Raw genomic sequence first — 27,896 nt, 5'->3', positions numbered from 1 at the left:
CAGCAGTACATAGTATAACTATTAGTGCCTCATTATTTTGTCAGATTATAAGCCATCTACTATATTGATGCTAGGTGAACGTGTGCTTGTTGTAGTGATAATTTTACCCAACCAGATATTTTACTTTGTAACTTTTAATTCATGAATTTTCTGAAAACGGAAGCAAAATATCCTGGCTGGATCTGCGGGTGAACAGTCAACTGTAGTCACATACCAAAGAGCTTTATTTGGGTTATTCTCCATTAAATTTTGATCACCAATCGTATCAGCACATGGCTGTTTCTTTCCTATATTTGACTCAAGAAAGCTTGTTGTCAAGCCTAGTTCAGTGCACCCCTTGGCAGGCTGGAGAGATAGTATGGGAGGAAGGCACTTGCCTTGCATACAGCTGACTTTGGTGCTTTAGTACTCAGTACTACTCATGGTCGCTCCTGAGCACAGAGCCGAGAATACACCCTGAGCATAGTTAACTATGCCCAGCACTCCCCATACCCCCGCCATTTAAAAACAAAAACAAAAACAAAAACCCTAAATGAATAACCATTGGTAATTACACAGACTATCAGTCAAATGTATAGTGATAGTGCTGGTGGTTATTTAAATAATTTGAGGTACAATTCCTTTAGTTCTGGAAAATTACAAATTGATCTAGAGAAGTTTAATATCCTGAAGCAATGCGACAATCAGCCCGCACCTGCATCTTTTGTGAACACAAAAGTGTGGGTGTAGTTAACGTGTACTTGGCAGAGAAAAAAAAATAATAATGTCTTTCATGGTTTCCTCTCTTCAGCCTTTCATTGGTGTGCCCATTTTTTTATTATGCAAATTTAAAAGATTCTTTTAAAAAAAAAAACAGTCTTTGTGCCTGGCTGTGTTTTGTGTAGGTTGATGGCCAGACTTTGATCTGAGCTTCCTTTAAGAAACCATTTTCTGGGACCTTGAGTGGGTGGGTGAGGGTCATTTTTCCTGAGTCCGAGCTTGTGTTATATTGAAATGTCTCTTTGTTCCTACAGTGTCTTCGGAGTCTTGTTCCTGGGGATTTTAGACTAACCTTCTGTTTTTCTCCCAGAGAGATTCAATGTGTATTTGATGCCATCTCCTAACTTAGATGTCCATGGCGAATGTGCCTTGCAGATTACGTGTGAGCACATCTGCCTTTGGGACGCGCAGAATCCCAGAGTCAGACTTCTGTCCTGGCCACTAAGTGCCCTGCGGAGGTACGGACGGGACGCGGCTTGGTTTACTTTTGAGGCAGGGAGGTGAGTATTCTGACTGGTTCCGTACGTTTTTTTGTTCCTTTGCCCAGGTTCGAGTCCTTGGAGGCCAGAGTCTGCCTCGGACATCCAGCCTGAATCACCCTCAGTGGAAAAGGAATGGAATGCAGAAATGGTTATTGAGTGACTGATTAGTCCTTGGGCAAGTCTAGTGATTCATGCGGGATTTTTGCATATTCTGTCCACATTCTGAAGATGAGCCTGGCCCAGATGCTACAAATAAACTGTTTTCCGAGTCAGGCTAGACAGAAGCCAACTTCAGGGTTTGGGGAAAGCCCCCATGTTATTATTTTATCTGTCTCCTTATCAGAATTAATGGTGGTGAAAGTGTGCTTGTTGTAGTGATAATTTTATCCAACCAGATATTTTACTTAAATATTAGTTCACCCACTAATAAGATAGCCCAGCGGGTAGGGCGTTTGCCTTGCACACAGCCAACCTGGGTTCGATTTCCAGCATCCTATATGGTCCCCCAAGCACTGCCAGGAGTAATTCCTGAGTGCATGAGCCAGGAGTAACCCCTGTGCAATGCCAGATGTGACCCAAAAAAGCAAAAAAAAAAATGGTGATAGAGTCCCCAAGTGTGGGGGCATTGGCGTTTTTTGAAGTATTCTGGTTTATTGCCTACGATATTACGGAATTTTTGTCAGTAGCACAAAAGGACATTAGCACCAGAAGAGGTTAATTCTCAGACTTGTCTGATGAGACCCAGTGAGCACATTGGTGACTCACCCTCTTTCCACTGGAGGTCAGCTGAGCGCATGTGCTGGGAAGAGTTGGTGTGATAATTAGTGATGGAGATAGAACCTAATCAATCTCTTCTCTCCTTCTCCCCCACACTTCCTCCCTCCAAATTAAGCTCCTTTTTTCCTCTATTTTACATTATAGATGTTTAAATGATTGCTTTTTTTTTTTTTAGAAATTGAAGTCTCTTTTGTCTATAACCTGACATTGCAGTTGAGTTAAAAAAAAAATCACCTGCTGATGCAAAGTAATTTGGTTTTGTTTGTAAAAATGGACAGGACTTGCAATGAACATAGAGACGCAGAGGTCACTTTTTTGCACCCTTGGGATATATTCCCAGAAGTGGTATTGTGGAGTCATATGAAAGCTTAATTTCTAGTTTTTTAAGTAACGCCCATATTTTTTTTTCTCCAAAACTCAAGCATGAAAGCTTTGTAACTGTATCTCATGGTGATTCAATTTAAAAAAAATAAACATTTTTTAAAAAAATGGACAGGAATATGAGACATTATAAGGAGGCTGAGAGTTAAAGTTGGAATTGCTGGTGGTTCTAATCCATGTCAATCTAGGGCAGTAGTGCCCAATTTCAAATTAATCTGTTCATTCCATGATCCACAAAGCTCCGGGACTTAAAATTTGCTTTTCAGAAATATGATCAATTCAATGTTCCAACCTACTAAGTTTTTTAAGAACTGTTTCCCCCATACAGTTCTTCTGGTCTATTTGGTTTTAAGTACCTGGAAATTGAAATGTAGCATATCTTCGAGAGACTGCCAAGACCCTCATTTTAGAAACTCAAACTTTAACCTTCAGAGCAGCCTTCTTCTTCTTCTTTTTCAGAATTACTTATTATCCTCGGGGGAAAGCACTGTAAGGAATTTGAGAATCTGTCTGCACGTTTGCTTGATTTCCCCAACTTGGGTCTCAGAAGCCATTGGCCATAAGTGGTAACAGTGAAATCTAGATATAAGAACCCTCCTTTAAAACCAGAAATGGGCTTTTTTTATTTAGATTTTTATATAAATAAAATCGCTGGAGCGATAGCACAGCGGTAGGGCGTTAGCACAGTGATAGCACAGCGGTAGGGCGATAGCACAGCGGGTAGGGCGTTCGCCTTACAAGCGGCTAACATGGCCGACCCGAGTTCGATTCCTCCGCCCCTCTCGGAGAGCCCGGCAAGCTACCGAGAGTATTCGATATGCCAGACACAGTAACAACAAAATCTCCAATGGAGACGTTACTGGGCCCGCTCGAGCAAATCGACGATCAACGGGAGGGCCTTTACCTTACCTTTTTACCTTTACCTTTATTAGTGAAACACCATGAGGTACAGTTGTAGATGTACAAATTTTTGTGCTTGGGTTTCAGTTATACAATGATCGAGTACCCATCCCTCCGCCAGTGCCCGTTCTCCACCACCACTGATCCCAGTAACCCTCCCACTCCCCATACCCCCATCCCATCCTGCCTTTGTGGCAGGGCATTCCCTTTTGTTCTCTCTCTCCTTTTTTTATTATTATTTTATTTTATTTTTATTAAAAAAATTTTTAATAGTGAGACATCATGAGGTACAGTTGCAGACTTACAAATTTTTGTGCTTGGGTTTCAGTTATACAATGATCGAATATCCATCCCTCCACCAGTGCCTATTCTCCACCACCACAGATCCCAGTATCCCTCCCACCCCATGTTCCCCCCATCCCACCCTGCCTCTGTGGCAGGGCATTCCCCCTTGTTCTCTCTCTCCTTTTGGGTGCTGTGGTTTGCAAAAGAGGCATTGAGTGGCAATCATGTTTTGTCTAGAGTCTACTCTCAGGATGCATCTCCCATCCTGGGAGGATCCTCCCAACATTGAAATGGACTTTTTTTTAATATCGACTGCATGGTTCTCATTTCTCACCACGTGCATTTCATGTTTCTGTGCTGTGAAGTGTAGAGCAGCATTTTTGGGCCGATTTGGAGGCAGCAATAATTCAAATAGAAATATTTCCCAATACTTCTTTGAGCCACTCTCTGTAGGTAAAAGCAAAAGGGCTAGGTGTCCTGGTCATCCCTGAAGGCCCACTCCTGAGTATAACCCCCATAGCGTGACATGTTGGCGGGACACAGTTTTGGCAATTATCTCATGCTTTCAGGCGTGACTCACTTTGCAAAAGTTGGATTGATTTATATGCAAATCTAGTCAAATTGTAATGGCTCCTGGGTGGCTGCGATCTGGGGGATTGGTTTTAGACTCTTATTTTTCATCTGTCATTAGGAATAAATGAAGATTTTTAAAGCAGGTCTGATTTGGAGGCATGGTGTACCTGTGCGTGTTATGGAATCCTGTTAATATTTTTGTCAGCAATAGGGTATAGAAAAGATGTGGAAGTGGGTGAATGTGGCATGCCAGAGGGTGGGGGGCGTTCAGTGGGTGGCACGGTGGAGGAGAGAAAAGATGGATTCAAAGGAAGGATCTATCAGAAATATTAGTTTAGAATTATTAAAATAACTCCAATCGGGGTTGGAGCGATAGCACAGCAGAGAGGCCTTGCACACAGCTGACCCAGGTTCAATTCCCAGCATCCCTTGTGGTCCCCTGAGCACCACCAGGAATAATTCCTGAGTGCAGAGCCAGAAGTAACCCCTGTGCATTGCCAGGTGTGACCCAAAAAGCAAAATTAAAATAAAATAAAATAACTCCAATCAGGGCGAGAGCGATAGTACAGCAGGGAGTGCGTTTGCCTTACACGCAGCTGACCCGGGTTCGATCCCTGGGATCCCATTGGGTCCCCTGAGCACCACCAGGAGTGATTTTGAGTGCAGAGAACTAGCTCCTGAGCATCTCCCTGTGTGACCCAAAAAGCGAAAAATAATACATAAATAAACAAAACAAAACAAACCTCCAATATTTGACTGAAGTCCAGCAAGAAGTGACTCAGGAAATGAAGAGCTTCATCAACTGATTTTGATTTCTGTGGCCTGACTTGGATCTTCAACAGCTGCATGATTTTAATAACTGGGGCACGTACCATGGGGCATCGCACCCCAAATATTGGCAGGATCTTGAATGTTTACTGATTTCAAGTAGCATTCTCTTTCTGTGGTACCACTTGGAGGGGCTGGAGATGGAAGGCGAGAAGGAATGTGCCATGCAAGGAATGTGCTTTTAGCGCCTCGCCCACTTCTCGGACGGGTGCAGTTCACAGAGCTTAGGCCTCCTGATCTCTCTGTTCTTTATCAGCGGTTCACCTTGGGGAGGTGTTCGTTTTCCCTTCCCAGCTTATCCGAGTAAATAGTTCTTTGTAGGGTTCTTATTAATAAAAATAGCAATGCAGAAATCTCTTGGTAAGAGAGCTGGGCTTCTTCGAAAAACAGTTTTGTGATTTTATGGCGGTGGCTTTGGGGACAGGTCTGCAGAATCCCAGCAAAATTCAGTGCAAGGTAATAGCTATTTGATATTTTCCCTGCAACTCAAAGAAAGATGAATTTTTATGGTGACCTCAAGATACTGAAGCTAATAAGATCATTCGTGTTCCATCAAGCGTGAAGGTCCCGGTGCTGTCTTGCTTTATTGGTGCAGATAATTTCTTTCTTGGCTATTTTTGGATTGTGTTCAAAACATGACAGTTTCATATTAACTAACCTAATTTTCTTCCTGGCTCGCATCAATAAATGAATAGGAGTTAAGACTCGCTAAGCAAATAGTTTTCATGTATCCAACATGTGTCTGCCAGGATTCTACAAGATTCTTCTCTTGAATGCAAGTAATCTTCCAGAAGACCTTGAGGAAAGTTTTGCTCACCTTCAGCCTCTGTTAGAGTTGGGACTGAGTGTTACTCTTACTCAGTGTCCCATTTCACCCCATCAGGTCTGATAACGGTACATGTGTAATTAACTGAACTGGGAGTCTGAGGAAATTAAATTTCTCTTCTATTAAATTCATTCTGGCAGTGGGATCTTAAATGAGTCATCTGATTCTTTCAGCTTCCTCTAGCCACCTGTAAAATAGACACAGTATAATGTGAATCTCAACTGATGGCCAGTAAGTGGAGTAAAGGTATACACGCACCTGTCATAATGCTCACACAAAGTGGGCTGTGGTGTCTACCCAAATCAAAGGAATCCATTGACATATAGTACCCCAAATCCAGAGAGTAGACTGGCTTCAAGCCTGACTTGTTGCAGAGACTGATAGGGACCCCGGGGCGACAGCTCATAGTCCTGTGTCCTTTATGATGGTTTGACTCGAGAACCACCGTTGGCTCTCAGGAGCTTTGAGGTTTTCTCCTGCCACTTGCCAAGTAAGAGAAGAAGTAAATTCCCGTTGTAACTAATTACTGCATCTGCAACCTGTCCAGCCCTGTACAAAGTAGGGTGTCAAAGATAGTAGGGACGGGCTAGAGAGATAGTACAGAGATTAGATGCTTGCCTTGCATGCGGACAAACCAGGTTCCATCCCCAGCATCCCATATGGTCCCCCAGCACCGCCAGGAGTAATAACTGAGTGCAGAGCCATGTATAACCCCTGACAGTTGCTGGATTCGATCCCCAAACAAAAACAAAGACAGTAGGGAAATAGCTCTTCTGACACAGAGAGTGAGTGCTAATGTCATTGGAAGGGGAACACATGAAATTTAAGCAAACAAACAAAAATGACAAAATGTAAGCCATTACCAAAATCCCATTTGGTGATGGCTTAAACCAAAACTGGGGGAGTGTCTCTTGGTAGTTAGCAGGAGCATCCTGGGGGGTGCTGAGATCTGGAACAGTGTCTCAAGCAGGGGTACTTTTGCTTTCTAGGTTGTGTGGCGATGTCTGCAGGTGTGTGTGGTTGTTAGTCCTTGGGCCTAGGGGTCTCCTGGCACATCCTGTGTAGAAGGCCAGAGAGGCTACCCATCTGTGCCAGGGGTCAGCACTCCGTAGCACTGGAAGAGCAGGGCCAGGGATGTGAAAAAACGCTGTTCTGTGACAGCAGGACCAGCCGTGGAGAAGAATCCTTCATATGCAGTGACTCCTTCCTTTCTGAGCACCACTGTATACAGAATCAGGATAATGCTTAGATAGTAGAGAGATGCCAGAGAGATAGTACAGAGATGCCAGAGAGATAGTACAGAGGGTAGGGTGTTTGTCTTGCATGTGGACAACCCAGGTTTCATCCCCAGCATCCCCTGTGATCCCTGTGCAATGCCAGGGGTAATTACTGAGTGCAGACCTGACAGTTGCCGGATGTGACCCCAAAACAAAAACAAAGACAGTAGGGAAATAGTTCTCCTGACCTCTCAGGTGCCCCTCTAAGCTATTATCCCCTTAAAAAGAAGAAAGAGCACCTTGGGACCTGTCCCCCGGCACGAGAATAATAAGCGGCATGTTTCAGAGTTGTCAGTCCAGACCCTCTAGGTTTTATCATTCTGGCAGTCCTTAGCTTCTTTCTAAATGAGCTTCCACAGTCAGGGAAGAGCTATCGCATGTATATGACCAGCGCTGCCTGAAACCAGACAGAATGATCTCAACATCATCTATTGCCATTGGAGCTGTAGTGGCATGAGGAAGGTTATTCATTCCTAAGTGATGGGTTAGCAAACATATTGGAAATTTGCGTGCATGTCCTGAGCTGTGCATTGAGTCTTATGTTTTCTCCATTATAGACATTCTGGCCTGAGCTGTCTATTGAGCTCTGTGTTTTTTCCATTCAGGACATTCTGGAACTTTCTATGGGTTCTCTTAGGGGTTTTTTGAAGGACACACACACGCGCACGCGCGCGCGCGCACACACACACACACACACACACACACACATACACATACACTGTCTTATCTCTCCTGGGGAGCATTATCTTGATCCAAGGTCAGAGAATCTTCCAGATGCTATTTCCCACAATAGCATCCCTCTGACATTAGCACATCCAACCTTATTTCTGTGCTTTTCCTTAAAAAAAATGGGGAGTCGAAATAGAAACGTTTGAATGAGGGGAAACCAGAAATGGCACGATAAATTCTTGCTTGTTGCTTTCAGAGAGAGAGAGAGAGAGAAAGAGAGAGAGAGGAGAGAAACAATTCATGTCTTGGGGGACATGTTGCTGGTTCTGTCTGAGGGTTCTCTGGTCTTTTGTTTTTCTGTTTCCACCTGGAAGCCTGGAATCCTCAGCGAAGCCATCAACCTGGCAGGGACTCTAATTTCACAGGTGAAGAAGCGATTGACATGAAGCTCTGAGTGCGGAACAGCCCCCGTGGAACCTGCCTTGGAGTGTTTTTGTTTCAGAAGATGGCAGCTGCCCATCCACTAATCTTCCCTGCGAATTTTGCAGCGGGCTGCTGGCTGAGTGTGCTTGGGGCTGCTCCTTCCTCCCTCCTGACTGCTTTAAATGAACGCCCCTGGGGGTGCGAGGGGGTTGGCACCTGCAGGAGTGAGACAAGCTCAGGTGACACTTGGCAGGACCCGATGAATAATTAGCACGCTCGAGTGCTTCTCCTTACCAGCCAGAAAGACACCCGCTAGCGCCGCTGACATCAGTTTAAGAGAAACACTCAAGGATGCAGAGAATCTGTGAAAATCGACTTTGCATGTGCAAATTCTCTTCCTTAAATGGAGTACCCAAAATTGTGAATTATATATATATAAACTGCCTTGGAAAAGAACACATTCATTTCTTCTGTTTCTCACTCTAAAAACAAGTCTAATTGCTGAGATAACTTTTTGTTGGAGAAAAAATAGTTTCCTCCCTCATTAGTGAGTCTACAGGTAAATGGGGATTTGGACATAAATCTTTGGATAGTCTCTGTTTGTCTTCCTGATTCTAAGTGGCTCAGATAATAATCATTTCTGAGTATTTAAAGAGCCTGGGTTCATTCTTAGTAAGAGATCCGAAGCAAATGAGCAAATGAAATGTACCCCATTCTCCCTGCTGTGTTACTGTGTCTGGCATATCAGATACTCTCGGTAGCTTGCCGGGCTCTCCGAGAGGGGCGGAGGAATCGAACTCGGGTCGGCCATGTTGGCCGCTTGTAAGGCGAACGCCCTACCCGCTGTGCTATCGCTCCAGCCCTGCTGTGCTGAGCAGAGATCCTCAAGCAGGTTCACTCCATCTCACACGCAGGTTTGCTGGGGAACGAAAGTCTCTTCTTTTTCACAAGAACAGAAACTGGTTGCCGCACTTGCACGGCCATTTGCTCTTGGTTGGCATTTATCTAAGAGTTCATTTTGATTATGAGAGTCGTGTATGTCTTCAGAAGTCCATCCTTGGGGAGGGCTGTCGGAGACCAGGCGTCTTCCCCAGCCTCTGTCGTTCTTCCGGCTGCCCCCTCTCACACCTCCCACTGTTGCGTGCCAACTCTGTGGACACTGTGCTTGACTTGGGGTGTGGCAAGGCCACACCCCAAGAAGCTTGGTGAGGTTGCTGTTTGGGCCGAGCCTCTGTGATTTTAGCATGTTCAGCCCCTACAGGGAAGGATGACTTTCTCATAACCTTGGGAAATACGCAGCCACTCAATAACTCCCTTTCTTGTGGTCATCTTATTTTTTTCTGTGTATATTAGCTTTATGGAGATGCATTTTACATCATTTCATGGGCTGCGGATGCCCTGAACCCCACACAGGATCTACCCTGCGGGACCCCCGGACTTCTGTGTCATGGGTTTAGTTTCATGACTATTGATCCTCTTGGGAATTTGCCTCTCCATTCTCAGAATAAATCTATATCCTGGTTCACCTGCCTGATGCCTCATACGCAAACTGCAAGACCAATGCCCCTGCAACACCAATTCTGTTTGGTGCTTCCGTTCTTGAATAGCCACTCTGGTCCCCGGCTGTCCTCCCCCACATCCCCCCAGCTCATCATGCTTGTGCCTTTCTCAGGCAGGTTCTCCCCATCACACCGAAATCCAAACTAAGTGTGAAACTGGAGGCCAGCTGCTTGGCCAGAGACAACTCACCATTTCTTGGAATATTGCTCCATAGTTGGAAGGCTATCTCATGAGCTGAGGGAGAAGGCAGCTGGAATAGAGAAGGGATCACTAAGACAATGATGAGGGATCTCTTGGGATGGGAGATCTGTGCTGAAAGTAGATAAAGGACCAAATGTGATAGCCTCTCAGTATCTGTATTGCAAACCATAATGCCCAAAAGTAGAAAGAGAGTATAGGGGAAATTGTCTGTCATGGAGGCAGCGGGAGTTTTGGAAAGGGGGGTGGGTGGGTATACTAGGGACATTGGTGGTAGAGAATGTGAAATGGTGAAGGGATGGGTGTTTGATCGTTGTTTCATCATCATTTGATGATTGAAACTCAAGCATGAAAGCTTTGTAACTGTATCTCACAGTGATTCAATTAAAAAAATAAAAATAAAGTGTGCCGGGCCTGGAGAGATAGCACAGCAGGTAGGGCGTTTGCCTTGCACGCGGCCAACCCAGGTTCGATTCCCAGCATCCCATATGGTCCCCTGAGCACTGCCAGGAGTAACCCCTGTGCATTGCCAGGTGTGACCCAAAAAGAAAAAAAAAGTGTGCCCAGGATGTCAGTGGCCTTCAGTCTGAACCCATGACACCACCCCCATCCCAAGGACATGGGAAAGGTTACCTTTTACCTTTTCTGGGTACCTACTTACCAGTTTCTCTCAGTATAACATCTTTAGGACAGAGGGCTAGGGCCTTTGGGACTCACTCGGGACACTGGACAGCTGTTCCTGGCCAGAGGAAGGGGTGAAGAGGAAGACAGGGGAGGGGATCATTATGAGTTAAAACATGTGTGTTTGCTGCAGTGGCGTTCCGGCCAGAGAGTAGAGACAGATGCTCCTAGATGCGGTGACGTCATGCCATCAGCTTGTTGGGTGTGCTGCTCACTCTGTGCTCAGTTCTGATGTGTTTTCTTGACTTGCTTGCCTTTCCTTTTTCCTTTTGTCCAGCATAATGCATGAGTCTTGGGAAGCTCACGCAGTTCATTATTTCCATGGTGACACTGTTCGTGGGCAGTACAACAGCTTCTGAAAGTGCTGCTCCCGGAGTTGGGGGTAGGAAAGGACAGGGATGCAGGTGAGGGTGTGGGTAGGAGACCGTGTGAGAGAGCATCTCTCCATTAGCGTTGTTTAGTCATTTGCCTTTGGTCAGCGGATGAGACACCAGACTACACAGTCTGAGACCTCTGACATGGGCCACTTTCAGCATTTTGGCCTTCTTAATGTCAGCGGGAGACCTCTTGGCCATATCTGGTTCGTCCATGCATTTTGGCCCTCAGAGCTTTAAAAATAATGGGATGAGCAGGCAACATAAAAAATTCAAGTTATTTCACATACACACCAAGGTTCAGAAGCTGTGATTGCATTGGGCTCCTTTTCCCCCCTTGGATACTACAAAATGGTCTGGCTGGGAGCGCCTGTCTGCTAAATATTTTCTCTCTGCTTCAGTGGTGGGGTGGTGGGATCAGACTCGCTTTATCCTCTCACTTTCTTTGTCTAAACCCTGATGGAATTTATGGTTATAATCCTGATCCTTCATGTAAGTGGTGTGTGTGTGTGTATATATGTTTATTTGTGTGAGTGTGTGCATGTGTGTGCGTGTGCATGCATGCGTGTGTGTGTGTGTTTCAGATTCTCAAACAGAGGTAAGGAAATCTTTAAAGAATACTTGATATTATAGTTGCTTGTGTTTTGATAGTAATAACGAGATCTTCAAATGATAAAGAGAGGTGGCAGGTTCATTACGTGACTCAAAAGCAGGCATCAGATAAAAGCGATTTCCAAAGAGTAGCTCCTGCTCTTCAGTGGGTCTTAAGAGAGAAAAGGCATTTTATCATCAGTAATGAAAAAGCATAGAGAAAAATTTCAGTATTTTATCTATACATTGATTATAAATATCTAGCTGGGTAGAAGATAGAGAAATTGGTGGAGATGTCGGGTCTCCATTTCAATTGTCTTTGTCACTGTAGTGGCATACCCAATATGCCAAATACCAGTAACAATGATGGGTCTCATTCTCCTAAAGAGCCTTGAATATAGCACTTTCTTAAAAATCTCAGGGCTAGGATGAAGGAGACGTTACTGGGGCCTGCTCGAGGCAATCAATGAATAACAGGATGGTCGTGATTCGTGACTGTATTCATCACCACTGCAGAAACATCCAAGCACTCGCTTGTCTGATTTGAGAGACACAGTTTCAGGGTTAGAGAGAGCTCACTCCTCCTGTGAGCATCTACAATTCACAGGCATCTGCATCCTTTCTGGAATCACAGCTGGCATCTAAGCAAGCAGATACTGATCTTGGTCCTCAGGGAAACAAAAGGCTGCCCCTTCTCCTAAGATTGACCGAGTTTCCTTCCTCTTCACAAAATTATGTTTTTTTTTTCTTTTTGAGTCACACCCGACAATGCACAGGGGTTGCTCATGGCTCTGTACTCAGGAATTACTCCTGGCGGTGCTCAGGGGACCAAACCCGGGTCGGCTGCGTGCAAGGCAAATGTCCTAACCACAGTACTATCGCTCCAGCCCCGAATTGTATTTTGATAGCTCAGTGGTAGGGTGTTTGCCTTGTGCACAGCCAGCCCAGTTGAGCCAGGTTCGATTCCTCCGCCCCTCTCAGAGAGCCCGGCAAGCTACCAAGAGTATCTCGCCCGCATGGCAAAGCCTGGCAAGCTACCCGTGATGTATTCAATATGCCAGACACAGTAACAACAAAGTCTCACAATGGAGACGTTACTGGGCCCACTTGAGCAAATCGATGAACAACGGGAGGACAGTGCTACAGTGAGGTGAGAAGCATGAGAATAGGTGCCAGTACAACAAAGTGCTTAGTTGTGAAATCGTCTTTGTCTGAGGTTTAAATCAAAGGGAGCTCAGCGAAGAGTGACGTATTCTCGGAAGGCTTGAGGAGAGAAGTAGCACTGGAATAAAAGAATAGTACTTAGTTTTCAGTCCATCACTAGACTCAAACGAGTCGGTAATTAAAACTTCAGAGTCAACCACATGAGCGAATTCTTTATATCAGCTATTGTAAGAGCCATCTGTTTATCTCTTTCTTCTCATATAGTCCAGATTAGTGAGTGAAGTTTAAGCTGGGTAGATTTTGACCAATTACCTCCGCCTTGCTTTATGTGTCAAAAACTACCATATGGTCATGTATTGGGCCAACACTAGAAAATTAGATGAGAATAAATTCGATAAGAATAAATCTTTCCTTTTTTATTGTGTTCACTGCATGGGCAAAAGTTGATAAACTAATTAGCAGTGGCTGGGGTTGAAATATTGGATGCTTTTCATGTTGTGTTAAATAATTCTCCCATTGTTGCAAAACTCAGGCATTACAATTGGCATTTACTTTTGCAGCAAGGGTTTATGAGTTGGAAGGACTGGAATTGCATCTTAGAATGCATTCATTAAAATCAACAAAAACAGCTGTTAGTCTATTATTGATATATGTATCAAAATCAGGATTTTAAAAATACCCTTGCATACGACTGTGCCCAAGTTCTTAAAAATATGTAGAGTATGTCTTTCTCCATCTGGCTTATTTCACTGAGCGTAATCCACATAATTCCCTCTAAAACCATCTTTGTTGTTGCCAAGGGAGAGAGTTCATCCGTGTCTTTTATAGCTGAATAGTGTTCCATTGTGCATATATACTATACCTTATTTATCAAATTTATGAAATAAGTAAAAATTTCTTATAGGTGGTAGAGAAACAAAACCAATTGAGGAACCAAATAAATGCTTTTTAATTGTAACACCTAATTAGTGGTGCCAGAGGAAAGGAGAATACTAGATGGGAAAATTGGATGAGAAGGTGCGATTATATGGGAAAGCATAGCATTGGACTTGGAGTGGTAAAATATAAAATTCAGAAAATGCAGGCATTGATTTATAATTAAGCACATATGAAACTCATTAATGTCTAATTCCATGCAGGCTCAATTTGTTTAAGGTACTTAAAAACTTAACATGTGCAGAATGTAAGGAAATGAAACAAGGATTAGACAGTTCCCAGTGGTGACAATCCTGAGACAAAGTCAATGGAACTGTGATCCAAGGCTGCTGGAGGAGGGGTTGGAGAGGAGGTCTTAGGATGAAGGTGGAAGGACCCAGGTACTCTACTGGTGACCCTGGCGGATGTGGTGTAGCAGCACTGCCCATATCTGTAGCACTGTAGCACTGTCCTCCTGTTGTTCATCCATTTGCTCGAGCAGGCCCAGTAACGTCTCCATTATGAGACTTCTTGTTATTGTTTTTGGCATATCAAATACATCACGGGTAGCTTGCCAAGCTTTGCTGTGCGGGCAAGATACTCTCGGTAGCTTGCCGGGCTCTCCAACAATAATAATGGTTCTGTTGTTAAAATTAAAATGCATCATTAAAAAATAAATGGAGAGGGCTGGAGAAATAGTCCCTGGAGCACTAGGGCACTTGACTGCATGCAGTTGACATGGGTTCAATCCCCAGAACCCCATATGGTCCTCTAAGCACTGCCAGGGACAATTCCTGAGTGTAGAACCAGGAGTAGCCCCTGAGCATCACTGAGTATGGCCCCCAAGCAAACAAATAAACAATAAGGAAACAAAACAAAAACCTAATGGAACATTAAACTTTTCAAAGAGCTGAAAATTGAATAATTAAATAAATTTGACAAGTATTTATATTTACAGGCACAGAGAAATGTGCATATTCATATGTGTATGTGTTTGTGTGTATTATGTGTATGTGCCAAAACATATTTAGTAATTTGAAAATTTTTTTTTTAATTTTATTGAATCACCATGAGATAGTTACAAGCTTTCATGTTTGGGTTACAATCAAACAATGATGAAACACCCATCCCTCCACCAGTGTGCACATTCCCCACCACAAATATCCCCGGTATACCAACCCCCCCCCCTTTCCCACCCTCCACCTGCCTCCATGGTAGACATGATTCCCCATAGTAATTTGAATATCTTTACCTGATTCTTCCCTGGTTGTGTACTTCAGTGTCTTATCAGCGAAAGTCTTATCTTCAACAGTTTGAGGTAGAATATGACCTTCCTCTCAATCTTTAGCATAATCATTCTTCATTACCAAACACATCGAGCTTTTTCTAGATGATTGCCTGTGTCCCACACGTCAATTTACTGAAGTCACATTCCTGAAACAATTCTTAGTCTTGAGTCTTCATGCTGGGTGAAAGCTGGAATAAACTCAAATATTTAATTTTGGAAATGGGTGGACCCTTTAAGCTCCTGTGTGTAGGGAAAGTTAGAATCCACAAGTTACCAGACCCTCCCCATCCCCCCTCTAAATTGTGACATAGTTTCTGGTGAGTTTCTGAGTCCTGGACATCAGGAGAGTATTGTTAGGTGAAGTGTTCAGATAATGTTACTAAAGTAGAAATGCCTTTTAAAAAATATTGGCTTCTACATTGTTGGCCCAGAGTTATTGTTTCACTGCCCTTATTAATGACACTTAATTGGACATTTGATTCTCATTAATTCTGTGGAGTAAATGGGAACAGGAATCCCAATCTCGTCCCAAATCAGGTGGGTCCGATCTCAGACAGGACAGTTCTTGCTGCATTCAACTACTGTCACTGTCACTGTCCTCCCATTGTTCATCAATTTGCTTGAGCAAGCCCAGTAACATCTCCAGTGTGAGACTTGTCGTTACTGTGTTTGTCATATCAAATACGTCACAGGTAGCTTGCCAGGCTTTGCCATGCGGGTGAAATACTTTCAGTAGCTTGCTGGGCTCTCCGAGAGGGGCAGAGGAATCGAACCTGGGTCGGCCGGGTCAGCCACATGCAAGGCAAACGCCCTACCCACTGTGCTACAAAACAGAACTACAGACTAATAAATGCCTTACTTTAAATAGTTCCAATTTAAATTGAGTACTGTGTTAAAATTTTAGTAAAGCATGCCCAATTAAGATATACTTTAGAATGCAAGTCAATGTATTCAACCTACACTGAACTGAATTTTCAGAACTCTCTACTTTGTCTTCACAGGATGTGTGAGACTGGTGAAGGGCTGTTTATCTTTCAAACGCGAGATGGGGAGGCCATCTACCAGAAAGTCCACTCCGCTGCCCTGGCCATAGCCGAGCAGCATGAACGTCTACTCCAGAGCGTGAAAAACTCAATGGTATGCTTGGAATCCCTTCTCTCTGACCCTGTGTATGGCACTGCAGAATGCAGTGTCGGCATCTCTGTGCTGAAGAGCATGTGTGGGAGGAGTTGAGCAGATGGTTTACTCCTGTACTCAACAATGTATTCCTTGCATTAAATACCATCCTAGGAAGGCCTCCAGCGGCCGATCAGTAATGCGGTAATTATCCATCCCTGGTCTTTTTTTTTTTTTGACACCATACAAAAATTTAATTCAAGTTGGATTAGACCTTAATATAAGGCCTAAAATCTAAAACTATACAAGTACATAGAAGCAAACATGGGACTTTGAGCTATATTTGAGGAGTGAACTTCAATGTGAAATAGGATAAACACAAAAATGAGTAAATGGAAACATGTCCAACTAAAAGTCTTCTGTAGAACAGAAGAAATTGTTCAAAACAAAAATCTATCTTACAAATTGGGAGAAAAATATGCACATATATTTCTAACAAGGGGTGATTCTTTCAAAAAAGAACTCATAAAACTGAAAAATAGAAGCAAAGAATAAGATGATAAAGAAATGGACACAATCTAAACAGATACTTCTCCAAAGAAGGTATGCAGATGGCCAGTAAGCTCATATTTTTCATCTGTTATTATTACATCCCTGGTCTTTTTGCCTGTCTACCCTGGGCCTCTGTTATCATATGTGTTTCGGAAGCAGTGTGGATTCCTGCAATAAGATGTGTGTGGTTTAGAAAGAACTTGGACACTGATGGACATCTCGATCAGGGAGCTAACAGATTCAACAGTTTCCTTCCTGGTTCATAGATGATTAATTTTGTATTGTGTCCCATTTGGCTAAAGGATAAGGACTCTTCTTGGGGTTTCATTTTGAAAGATAATAATCCTCTTCATAAGCCTTTGGATCTAGTTGCCTCAGGGAGACCCAATGTTCTAATACTTTTGCTTTGGGGAGAGGCTCAGATTCCAACGTAGATATTTGGGAGCGCCGTAAGTATTCAACTCATTGTAGTATGTTAGGATCAGTTTGGATGTGTTTGAATAACTGTAGGTGCAACAGTGGGGATTGTTTTCCTATAGGCTATATTTGAAAGAACACCAGGAGTTGTAATTGCGAACATTAACATGGGCTGGAGAGAAGTTATAAAAGAGAGATGTGGATGTAGAAAAATTGGAAGGAAAATCAAAAGCCCACGCCCGAACATGGGATGGTGGGATCCATAGAGCAAACCACTTAAGCTTTTCCAGATAAGTCAAGGAGATGACTGCACAGCACTGAGATAATACAAGTTGTGTATTGTGGTTGCAACAGATGCTTAGAACTTCACATCTGGAAGGAAATCTGTAAAGCCAGAAGGAATGGACTGATTAGGTGTGATATAATTAGGGTTGTTTTAAAAATTATGGTTTAAGTATGTGGGCTGGTTGGATTTTAAAAAGGCAGGGGTGGAGTTGGGGGGACATGCCAATAACATCCTCCAGCCCAAAGCAGTTTCAGATTACTCCCAAGTGACTTATGTAAGCAGTTCTCTGGGATTCAGCGCAGGGTGAGCCAAACTGCCTGAAAAGGGCCAGAGAGTCAATACTCTCGGCGTTGGGGAGGTTAGCGTGGTCTCAACTGCAGCTATAGCACTCATGCTGTATCAGATTGCAAAAGCAGTTACCGGAATACTAGCCACACATGTGTCTGTATTCCCCAAATTTTTACTAGTGGACAGTAGCACTTCACTGTAGCACTGTCCTCCTGTTGTTCCTTGATTTACTCGAGCAGGCACCCGTAATGTCTCCATTGTGAAACTTGTTATAACTGGTTTTGGCATATTGAATATGCCACGGGGAGCTTGCCAGGCTCTGCCATCCAGGTGGGATACTCTCATAGCTTGCTGGGTTCTCCGAGAGGGATGCAGAAATCGAACCTGACCAGCCACATGCAAGGCAAATGCCCTTCCGGCTGTACTATTGCTCCAGCTACTAACAGACAGTAAAATTCAAATTTCATGTACTTTCCACACAAAATACTCTTCTTTGGATATTTTCCTCAGTCACTTAAAAAATCCTTTTGTTTGTGCTCACACCCAGCAGTGCTCAGGGATTACTCCTAGCACTTTGCTTAGCAATCTCTTCTGGCAATAATCAGGGTACCATGTAGGTTCTGGGTATCAAACCCAGTCACCTGTATGCAAAACACGTAGATGAGTTCTTTGATCCATCTCCCATTCCCCAAAAATATTCCTTTTGGATGACTACAATCTTTGTACCTAATTTTTCTTGCTATAACAATTTTGACTGTTGCTAATAGGTGGGTGGATGGATGGATGGATGGATGGATGGATGGATGGATGGGTGGATGGATGGATGGGCAGGTGACTGGGTGACTGTCTGGCTGGGTAGGTGGCTGGATGAATGGATGAAGAATGGATAGATGATGGATGGGTGGGTGGGGTATGGATGATGGATAGTTGGTAGATGGGAATGGATGATGGATGGATGATGGGTGAATGGATGGATGATGGGTGGATGGATTGGTGAGAGGATGATAAATAGATACTACTTAGCTGTAAGGTAGAATTCAAGAGCCTTTGAACTTCAGGGCAGCATATCATAGCGTTGAAGTTCTGAAGCTGTTCCATTAGATGCCATTAAGCATCTAAAGAAGTTTTCCCAAGATTCCTCATTGGTAACGCCATCAATTAGCATAAATTATTGTCTGCTTCAAAGGCAGGTTTGCTTGCACATGTTTTCCCATTTCCAGCCTCCCCATTACTTCCGCTAAAAATCAATCACGAATCTGAGTGATTCATTCAGATCATCCCTTTGCAAACTTAACTGGAAAATGATGTTGTCTGCTCTTAGTTTGCGGTATGCTTAACGAGGCCTATAAAATGAATGTGATTCTAAAACAACAACATCCTGTTTCACATGGAAATGAGTAAGCATCAAAGTGGATCTGAGTCTCAAGGAAGTTAAACAGGGATCATGAATCACATCAAGTCAGCAGACTTGAATCAGCTCTTCAGTGGAGGAGGAAAGACATTCCAGGCTACGGCGGAACCGTTGGAAGCACTCCGAATCGATTCTTGCTGGGCTGTAGTCTGAGTTCTACACCATTGGGGGTCCATCCACACAGACCTGGGAAACCAGGCCATTCCTAGCTTGCTTCTCTGAGAAGACTAGGATGGTGAAGTAAGCCTCTGGTCTGAGCCTTCTCTGAGTAGGAAGCTCTCACCCACATTTTTCTGCCTCTACCCGCCAAATGGGGAAGGCCCCCTGCATCTTCAGACTTTGCCGAGGGAGCAGGCTAGTTTGAAATTACAACCTTGAATAAACTGCTTTGGTATCAGACTTCAAAGCTATGTCCCAGAGACTCAAAAGAAGAGGCTGGCGGGTCAGACAATAACCATAATCAGGATGATTGTCTGAACAATGGTTCTCCAAAGAGGCCTGCATCCTAACCCTGGGAACCTGCCAGTGTTACTTCTTGTGGCCAGCGGGAGTTAGTAATGTGATTGAGTGAGGGATGCTTAGATGAGGGTCAGCCTGGATTGCCCAGGTGGGCACAGGGTAATCACCCGCAGGGGTCCTTATAAGAAGGATGCAGGGTGGGCTGTGGGCGGTCAGCATTAGAGGAAGAATTGATGATGAAGTGGGGGAGGCCTGCGGATCTACTGGGGTAGCATACAGTCTCCCAGTACCGCCAGTGGTCACCCCTGAGCCCACACTTAGAAACAGCCACATGACCCCCACCAGGCATGGCCCCCCTGAAGCAAAATGAGGGCTGGATCAAGAGTACAGTGGTCAGGATGTTTGCCAGGTCAGGATGTTTGCAATCACACGGCCAGCCCAGTACCACATATGGTTCCTCAGTCACCACCAGGAGTGATGCCTGAGCACAGAGCCAAGAGTAATTCCTGAGCATTGCTGGATGTGACCCTCAAATTGGAACCAAAACCAAGCAGACAAAACAAAAATTAAATTTTAACAAAAAAGAAATTAGAAAGGCAGAATGTTCTAGAGGCCCCACGTGACCTTCAGGCTTGTAGCCATTGTTGTATAATTCACTGCTGAGAAATCTGTTCTCCCTTATGGCCCCCAAGAGCACCAGAAATCCAGAAATGATGTGGCCCCAAAAAATAATTCCTGCTTTCTGGTGCTTCCAGAGTTGTAAGAAGACACGTTTGTGGTTTGTGGTGATTGAAGCTACAACCATTGTAAGAAATGAATATGGTAACAGTGTCAATAATAACAAATATGAAAGGGACCTAATAATCATGTCAATTAAAAAAAACTCTGGAGGGGCAAGATAGTAACACCAATGTAAATATTTTTTTAAAGTACAGCAACCCTATTCCTGGATTTAGAAACTGAAGTTCAATTTAGAAATGCAGTTAAAGTTAGCAGTTTGTACAAACATGTGTACAAGGAGATGCAGTGGCAAAAAATATCCACATTTCCCAAAATAGGTCTAATGAATTGGTGTTTCCCCAGGCTCAGAAATATCCTTCAGCCAGGAGTGCACCCCTGGTCTTTGGGAGACAATTTTAGAGTATTTTCCGTGAACTTTCAAACCATTATAACAACCCTCCAATTATAAACACAAGACTGTGAACCTAGAGTTTGCACTGGAACACCATGGGCCCACTAGAACACCCTTTTTTTCTCAGTCTCTGACTCAAACGTATTTTCTTCATATTGGATGAGATCAACATGCTACTAGGATAAAAATTCCCAATCACTTGGCCAGTATTTGATAACAAAGAGCACACACATAAAAATTCCCATATCTGGACCAACTTGCCAGGACAAAGGCCGGCACCCCGGTCTCCCCTCTTGTTCCCCCACCACCATGGGGCAGTGAGCAGACGTGCCCAGGAAGAGCTGCTTCACCGGCTAGAATAGGGGTCCTCATGCCCCCAGTTCCTCCCCTCTGTCTGGCCAAGTGGGCCTTCGTGGGCATTCTTTCCCCTATCTTTTTCATTCTTTTTTTAAATTGAGTCTCCATAATATACCTAGTTACAGAGATGTTCATGGTCGGGTTTCAGTTATACAATGATCCAACATCCATCCCTCCACTAGTGTCCATCTTCCACCATCAATGACCCTCAGTTTCCCTCCTGCTACCCCCAGCCTGGGCAGGCAGTTTGTCTCTCTCTGTCTCTGTCTCTCTGTCTCTCTCTGTCTCTGTCTCTCTGTCTCTCTCTGTCTCTGTCTCTCTGTCTCTCTCTGTCTCTTTCTCTTCCTCTCTCTCTTTCCCCTTCTCCCTCTCTCCCTCTCTCCCTCTTCCTCCCTCCCCTCTTCCGGGCACTATGGTCTGCAACACAGATACTGAGAGGTTCTCCTGTGTGTTTCTTCACCTCCTTTCAGCACACAGATCCTATGCGAGTGATCACCATTTCCAACTATCTTTGTCATAATGGTCCCTTCTCTCTCCCCCAGCTCTTGAGGCCAGCTTCCAGCCGTGGACTAATCCTCCTTATTCTCAGGCATCTTTGGCCTGCTCTGTAGTTAGCATCTGTCTTGGCCATGGGTCCACATGGTTAGCTATTGTTGTGCACCAAGAGCCATGAGCCACGTGCCATCAGGCATCAAAGCAGCTGTGAAACTCATTGTTGTTTCGGGTCAATATTGGGGCTGAGTGGGACCTGCAGCGCCAGTGTCTCACGAGACTGTTCCAGAAATGTCTCCAGGTTGGACAGGGAAGGATCAATTTCCCAGTGGTTCTCTGTGGACCTAGTTCCCTGCGGCTACAAAACCCAGGGCTTCTGCTGGGTGTGGACATCCTGTGCTCACCAACTCAGCCCTCTCTAAAGGGGGTTGTGGTGGGGAGGGGGGAGGGCAGGGCACTAGTCCAGTCTGTAGGAGGGACATTCCATTTCCTGTCTGAGTCTATTGATTAACAGGGCCTGGAGAGACAGTCCAGGGAATCATGAACTTGCCTAGGTCAACTTCATTTGACCCCAAAGCACTATAGAAGTTCCTCTGACCCTTCTGGGAGTGACCCCCGAGGACAGAGCTGAGAATAGGCCCCTTAGCGTGGCCCAAATTTACACATACCCAAAAGGCATTTTCCCAGCCATCCCCTCTTTCAGGGGAAGGGGACACTCGGGGCATGAACCTCCCAGGGAAGGCCACGGAAGCCACAGGCTTCCTGGTCCTGGTGACTGTCCCCATGCCATATACCCTTCTGGATTAGCACTTGGTACTTTGCGTTTGTTTTCAAAGTAAGTTTTCTGCTTGGTGGGATTTTGCTAATGATACCCTTCATTTACGGACCATCTGCTCCTCGCTCGGCTCATCAGTGCCAACTTCCACCGCCATTGATCAAGACTTGGAAAACGTCTGGTGCTTCCCTCTTCTCAAATCTCTCATTCATTCTCATCCATTTCTTCATTCAAAGATACCCCTGAGCCCCTCCCCTCTCTGGGAGGGTCATTAGCAGGCAATGCCCAGCGGGTCATTCTTTATGATAGTCCCAGGAGTCCGTGTTCAGATCCCAGCAGAGGAGGAATTGGTTGTTCAGGGTGGCTGGGTCCCTCCTTGTGGGCACAGTACTCATTTCTTCTCAAGTCCTCCCATCTGATTTCTACACCTCCCCGAAGGGTTTTGAAAAGCATATGTCCCAGCGAAGAACTGATTTCACGATTTCAAGGGTCCCTAAGCCCCTTAAGGGCCTTTCAGGAATCTGGGAAACGATCAGTGTTGGAAGCAGTGAGTGAGGCTTTCTGGGTAGTTTTAGATCCTGTGAACCATCATCAGAGAGTTCTGTGTCTGGCCTTCATAATTCAGTGGGTCATGATTCTTCACCCTAAAAGGGGCTCGCAGAGGGTGGGAGAGAGGGGTCACTGTGCACGGAGAAGGAACAGTTTGGCTGGATAACCCCTACCTCCAGCTGCCTATTCAGAGTAAAGCTGCGGGCAGCACACAGAGACCCGGAACCCCGCTGGGTGGGCCTGGAGCTTTTGCAGAATGGAGTTGAGTGTCTCAGACAAACTAAGATTGAATGGGAAGGGGCAGCACCATGTGGCCCCTCAGACCACCCTGGGGCCCCTCGGGCCTGTCTTTTTTTTTTTTAATTTCCATCAGGGACTGGAGTGATACCACAGGGTGCAGGGCGTTTGCCTTGCATGCGGCCAACCAGGTCAGCCCAGGTTCAATTCCTCCGCCCCTCTCAGAGAGCCCGGCATGCTACCCAGAGTGTCTCGCCCGCATGGCAAAGCCTGGCAAGCTCCCCATGGCGTATTCGATATGCCAAACACAGTAACAACAAATCTCACAATGGAGACGTTACTTAGTGGGCCCGCTCGAGCAAATTGATAAACAACAGGATGACAGTTCAGTGCAGTGCTAATTTCCATCTGGGTAAACATAGCTGTGATTTGTGACTGATTGCACCCATGTTTGAGTGGGATTTGATCTGAGCTCTTCTGCTCCCTCTTGGTTGCATTTGGTTCTTGAAAGGAGAAGTTGACTTCTCAGCTTGGTTTAGCAAATGAAATTTACTAAGGAATTTATAGATCCCAGGGTGAATTTTCCCACTGTCCCAGAGATCAAAGTAATCAGTATTCAACCTGATTCAAAAATAATAAGCTACAGGTTTGTTTATTTTTATTGAATCACCATGAGCTGCAGTTACAAAACTTTCTTGTTTGAGTTTCAGTCGTACAATGATCGAACACCCATCCCTCCACCAGTGCACATTCTCCACCACCAATGTCCCAAGTATCCCTCCCTCCCCCAACTCAACCCTCCCCCTGCCTCTATGGCAGACAGTTTCCCCCATACTCTCTACTTTTGGGCATTATGGTTTGCAATATAGTTACTGAATGTTTAATTTTAATATAGAGGCCCTGAACCAAATTGTGGAATTCATTTTTCTAACATATAGACATTGATCATTTTTGTCTTCCTTCGTTGTGGCAGCCTAGGTCGGCCTTGAGATTTTGTCGGCCTCTCCTTTCTCATCCTTCTCAGTGCTGCCATGTCGGTGAAGCCTTCAGGGTCAGGTGAATGAGACCAGTTGTAGTTACTGGTTTTGGCATATCGAATACACAGCGGATAGCTTGCCAGGCTCTTCCATGCGGGCGGAATACTCTCGGTAGCTTGCCAGTCTTTCCGAGAGGGATAGAGGCTTTTGGGGTGACCTCTAATCACCCTTGTAGGTGTTACCATATTTGAACCCTATCAAATATGGTACGACAATTCCAGAAGATGGGTATTTAGTGTCTTATGATGTGTCGCGCGGCCGCTTGCGTCCTGGAGTGTGGCGACGGCTGGGTAGTGGAAGTAGTGTCGAGAGTGGAAGTCTGCCAGTGGGGTATTTATCTGGGTAGGGTGGGTCTCCTGTGCATAATTCGATCCCTGGGTGGTTGATGGAAGCAGACAGGGCAGGGTAGGGTGGGGCTCCTGATTAGAATCCCTTTGTCACCTGTGGTGGTGGGAGCAAGCAGAGAAGCTCTGTCCCTGGGTCTGCCGAGCCTGGAGTCCAAGGTCTCAGAGAGTTCTGCTTATCTTGTTCTGTGGGTCTTTAGTCGTGTGTGGGTCTCGGCCGAAGCTGCCGCACGGGTCCGGAAAGCGTCCTGGAGTGTGGCGATGGCTGGGTAGTGGAAGTAGTGTCGAGAGTGGAAGTCTGCCACGTACACTAGCATCAGATACATCCATCGAGGACCTGATGGTACAAGCGCGAATGATCAAGTACGACATCATTGGTCTGACCGAGACAAGAAGGCACGAATCTCACCATGCCGTTTTCGACACTGGAGAAGAATTGTTCCTCGGAACATGCGATAAAAGAGGTGTTGGAGGCATTGGTGTCCTTGTCAACACAAACTTGGCCAAGAGCATTGATTCATTCGAATGCCTAACAACCAGAATCGGACGTTTACATTTGAATAGATGTGGCTCACTGCCTGCAGTTTCTATCTTCGTTGTCTGTTGTCTACGCACCAACATCTCATTATGATGAAAGAGAAATCAAGAAGTTCTACATGGAGCTAGAGAAGTTCTATAAAGAAGACCACACCTTCTACAAGATCATTGTGGGTGATTTTAATGCCAAGATAGGACCGAGAAGATCAGCTGAAGAACTTCACATCGGGACCCATGGCCTAGAATGGAACGAACAGGGTGAGAGACTGTCTGAGTTCATCATGTCGACCAAGACCATTCATGGTAACTCACAGTTCCAGAAGGCAGAATCTAAACGATGGACATGGGAGTCTCCCGGTGGACGATTCCACAACGAAATAGACCACATCATATTCAATCGATGGTTTTGCCTGACTGATGTTGCTGTTGTCCCAAAATTTTGAACGGGATCGGACCACCGTCTCCTTTGTGCAAAATTCTACTTCACAGAGCGGGGAGAAAGGGCTGCAAAGTTCAAAAAGAGAACTCCCAGAATGACCACCAACTGGGAACTCTTTGGTACTATTGCGGCAACATGGGAAGATGCCATTGTTGACAACATTGACGAGGAATACGATCGACTGGTTCAGCACCTCCATGAATGTGCGAGGAACGCCAAGAGAGAGATAGCCACAAAAAATCGCCTATCTTCGAAAACTCTTGAGCTAATTCGCCAGCGTGGTTTGGCCTCAGGCAACCACAAGCTAACGTCCGAGCTCGCAAAGCAGTGCAGAGATGCGATCAAGGAAGACCTCAAAGAGAGAAGAGCAGAAGTACTGGTAGATGCGGCAGAAGCTGGGAAAGTATTCGTAACACCCGCCTGTCCTTCGCCAACTATAAGACCAAGATGACTGCCCTCCGACGTCCTGATGGATCCATCACATCCTCCAGAACGGCAATGGAGAAGATTATCCATGACTTCTACTCAAATCTCTTCGATAGCCATGTCCACTTGCCGACATACCAAATTCCACAGGATGGGTATGTCGTTCCCAACGTTCTCCCTTCCGAAATCCGACACGCCATTTCGTCGGTAAAGAAACAAACAGCACCTGGCCCAGACAAGGTCAGACCTGAACACCTGAAGAACCTGCCGTCAGTACTCATCAATACACTGGCTCGGCTCTTCACTCGTTACCTGTCTGAATGCAAGGTTCCGTCCCAGTGGAAAACCAGCGGGACCGTACTACTGTTCAAGAAGGGAGACATCCATGACATTGGCAATTATCGCCCGATCTGCCTATTGTCTGTCATCTACAAGTTGTTCACTCGAGTCATCCTGAATAGGATTGGCAGAACACTAGATGAAGGACAACCATGCGAGCAAGCAGGGTTCCGCAAAGGATTCAGCACCATCGACCATATCCACACGATAACCAAGCTCATTGAGGTTTCTCGGGAGTTCAAGATGCCGCTCTGTTTAACGTTCATTGATTTAAAGAAGGCCTTTGATTCTGTTGAGACGGAAGCGGTCATTGAAGCCCTAGCCAATCAGGGCATTCAAGCCCAATACATCAGGATCCTCCGTGAGCTGTATTGAGGATTCACTACCAGGATCTCACCATTCTACAAAGAAGTGATCGTTGATGTCAAGAGAGGGGTGCGGCAGGGTGATACCATTTCACTGAAACTCTTCAGTGCCACCCTCGAGAACATCATGCGACGACTGGAATGGGAAGGAATGGGAGTGAAGATAGATGGTCGGCAACTACACCACCTCCGCTTTGCTGATGACATTGTTTTAATAACACCAAACATCAGCCAAGCGGCACAAATGCTGGCCGACTTTGACCGTGAGTGTGGAAAGGTAGGACTACAGCTGAATCTTACGAAGACAATGTTTATGAGAAACAGCCTCGTTCCTGACGTCCCATTCGCTCTCAATGGAACGACCATCTCCGAATGCAACAGCTATGTGTACCTAGGTCGAGAGGTCAACATGACAAATGACCTGGCACCCGAGCTGCGCAGGAGGAAGAGAGCGGCTTGGAACGCCTTCAAGAACGTCCAAGAAATAGCTAAGAGGACGAATAACCTCTGGCTCCGGGCACATCTCTTTGATTCCACTGTTATTCCTGCATTAACATATGCCTCAGAGACCTGGGCCCTACGCAAACAAGATGAGAACGCTATTCAGGTCTCCCAAAGAAGAATAGAAAGAGCTATGCTTGGAATATCACGTTTCACTCAAATGAGAGAAAGAATCCGGAGTTCTGACATCCGTTGACGATCAAGGATCAGGGACGCTGTCTCATTTGCCAAGGTGTCGAAAATCAGATGGGCTGGTCACGTAATGAGATTTAAAGACGACCGTTGGACTAGAGCTGTTACTGATTGGATTCCACGGGATGTCAAGAGACCGCGTGGCCGCCCACCTACCAGATGGTCAGACTTCTTTGTCAAGATCATGAACGATCGGTTTGAGACCCTTCATGTTCCCGGAGCGAACAGATGCCATTGGGCTACACTAGCACGCGACAGGGACAAATGGAGACGTTACTGGCGCCCGCTCGAGCAAATCAACGACTAACGGGAAGTTAAGTGATTAAGTGATAGACATTGAAAGAGATCTGGTTTGCCAGGGTTTCAGATGGATTAATCCCTACAGGTCAATCTTTCTTTCCTCTCCACCCCTCTCCCTTAAAAAAAAAAACAGTTTTTACCTCTTATATTAAGAATTCTGTTTATTCAGATTTCATGAGATTTTGTTTTGATTTGTTTTTGTTTTGGGGACATACCTCTCTGTTCTCAGGACTTACTCTTCTGTGCTCAGAGATCACTCCTGGTGGTATTTGGGGGATCTTATGGGGTGTTAGGGATTAAACATAGGTGTGCAAGGCAAGTCCCCTACCCACTGTATCTCTCAGGCCAAAATGGGGATTTTTTTAAAGTATAAAACTAGTTCAATTATCACTCT

General features: G+C 45.1%; 1 protein-coding gene across 1 annotated transcript in view; it reads left to right on the top strand.

The window, feature by feature from the left end:
- The window catches only part of DOK5 (docking protein 5), a 153,506-nt gene that overhangs the window by 97,405 nt on the left and 28,205 nt on the right, over nt 1-27,896 (top strand). Inside the window, exons 5-6 of the mRNA XM_056107450.1 lie at nt 1,070-1,259; nt 15,953-16,088. Of these exons, the coding sequence (XP_055963425.1) occupies nt 1,070-1,259; nt 15,953-16,088 (326 nt within the window). The remainder of the gene's footprint in view (nt 1-1,069; nt 1,260-15,952; nt 16,089-27,896) is intronic.

Source organism: Sorex fumeus, unplaced genomic scaffold (assembly GCF_029834395.1).
Source record: "Sorex fumeus unplaced genomic scaffold, SorFum_2.1 ptg000166l, whole genome shotgun sequence".
NCBI lineage: Eukaryota > Metazoa > Chordata > Mammalia > Eulipotyphla > Soricidae > Sorex > Sorex fumeus.
The sequence above is the reverse complement of the archived record's forward strand: the minus strand, read 5'-3'. Positions and strand labels throughout refer to the sequence as shown.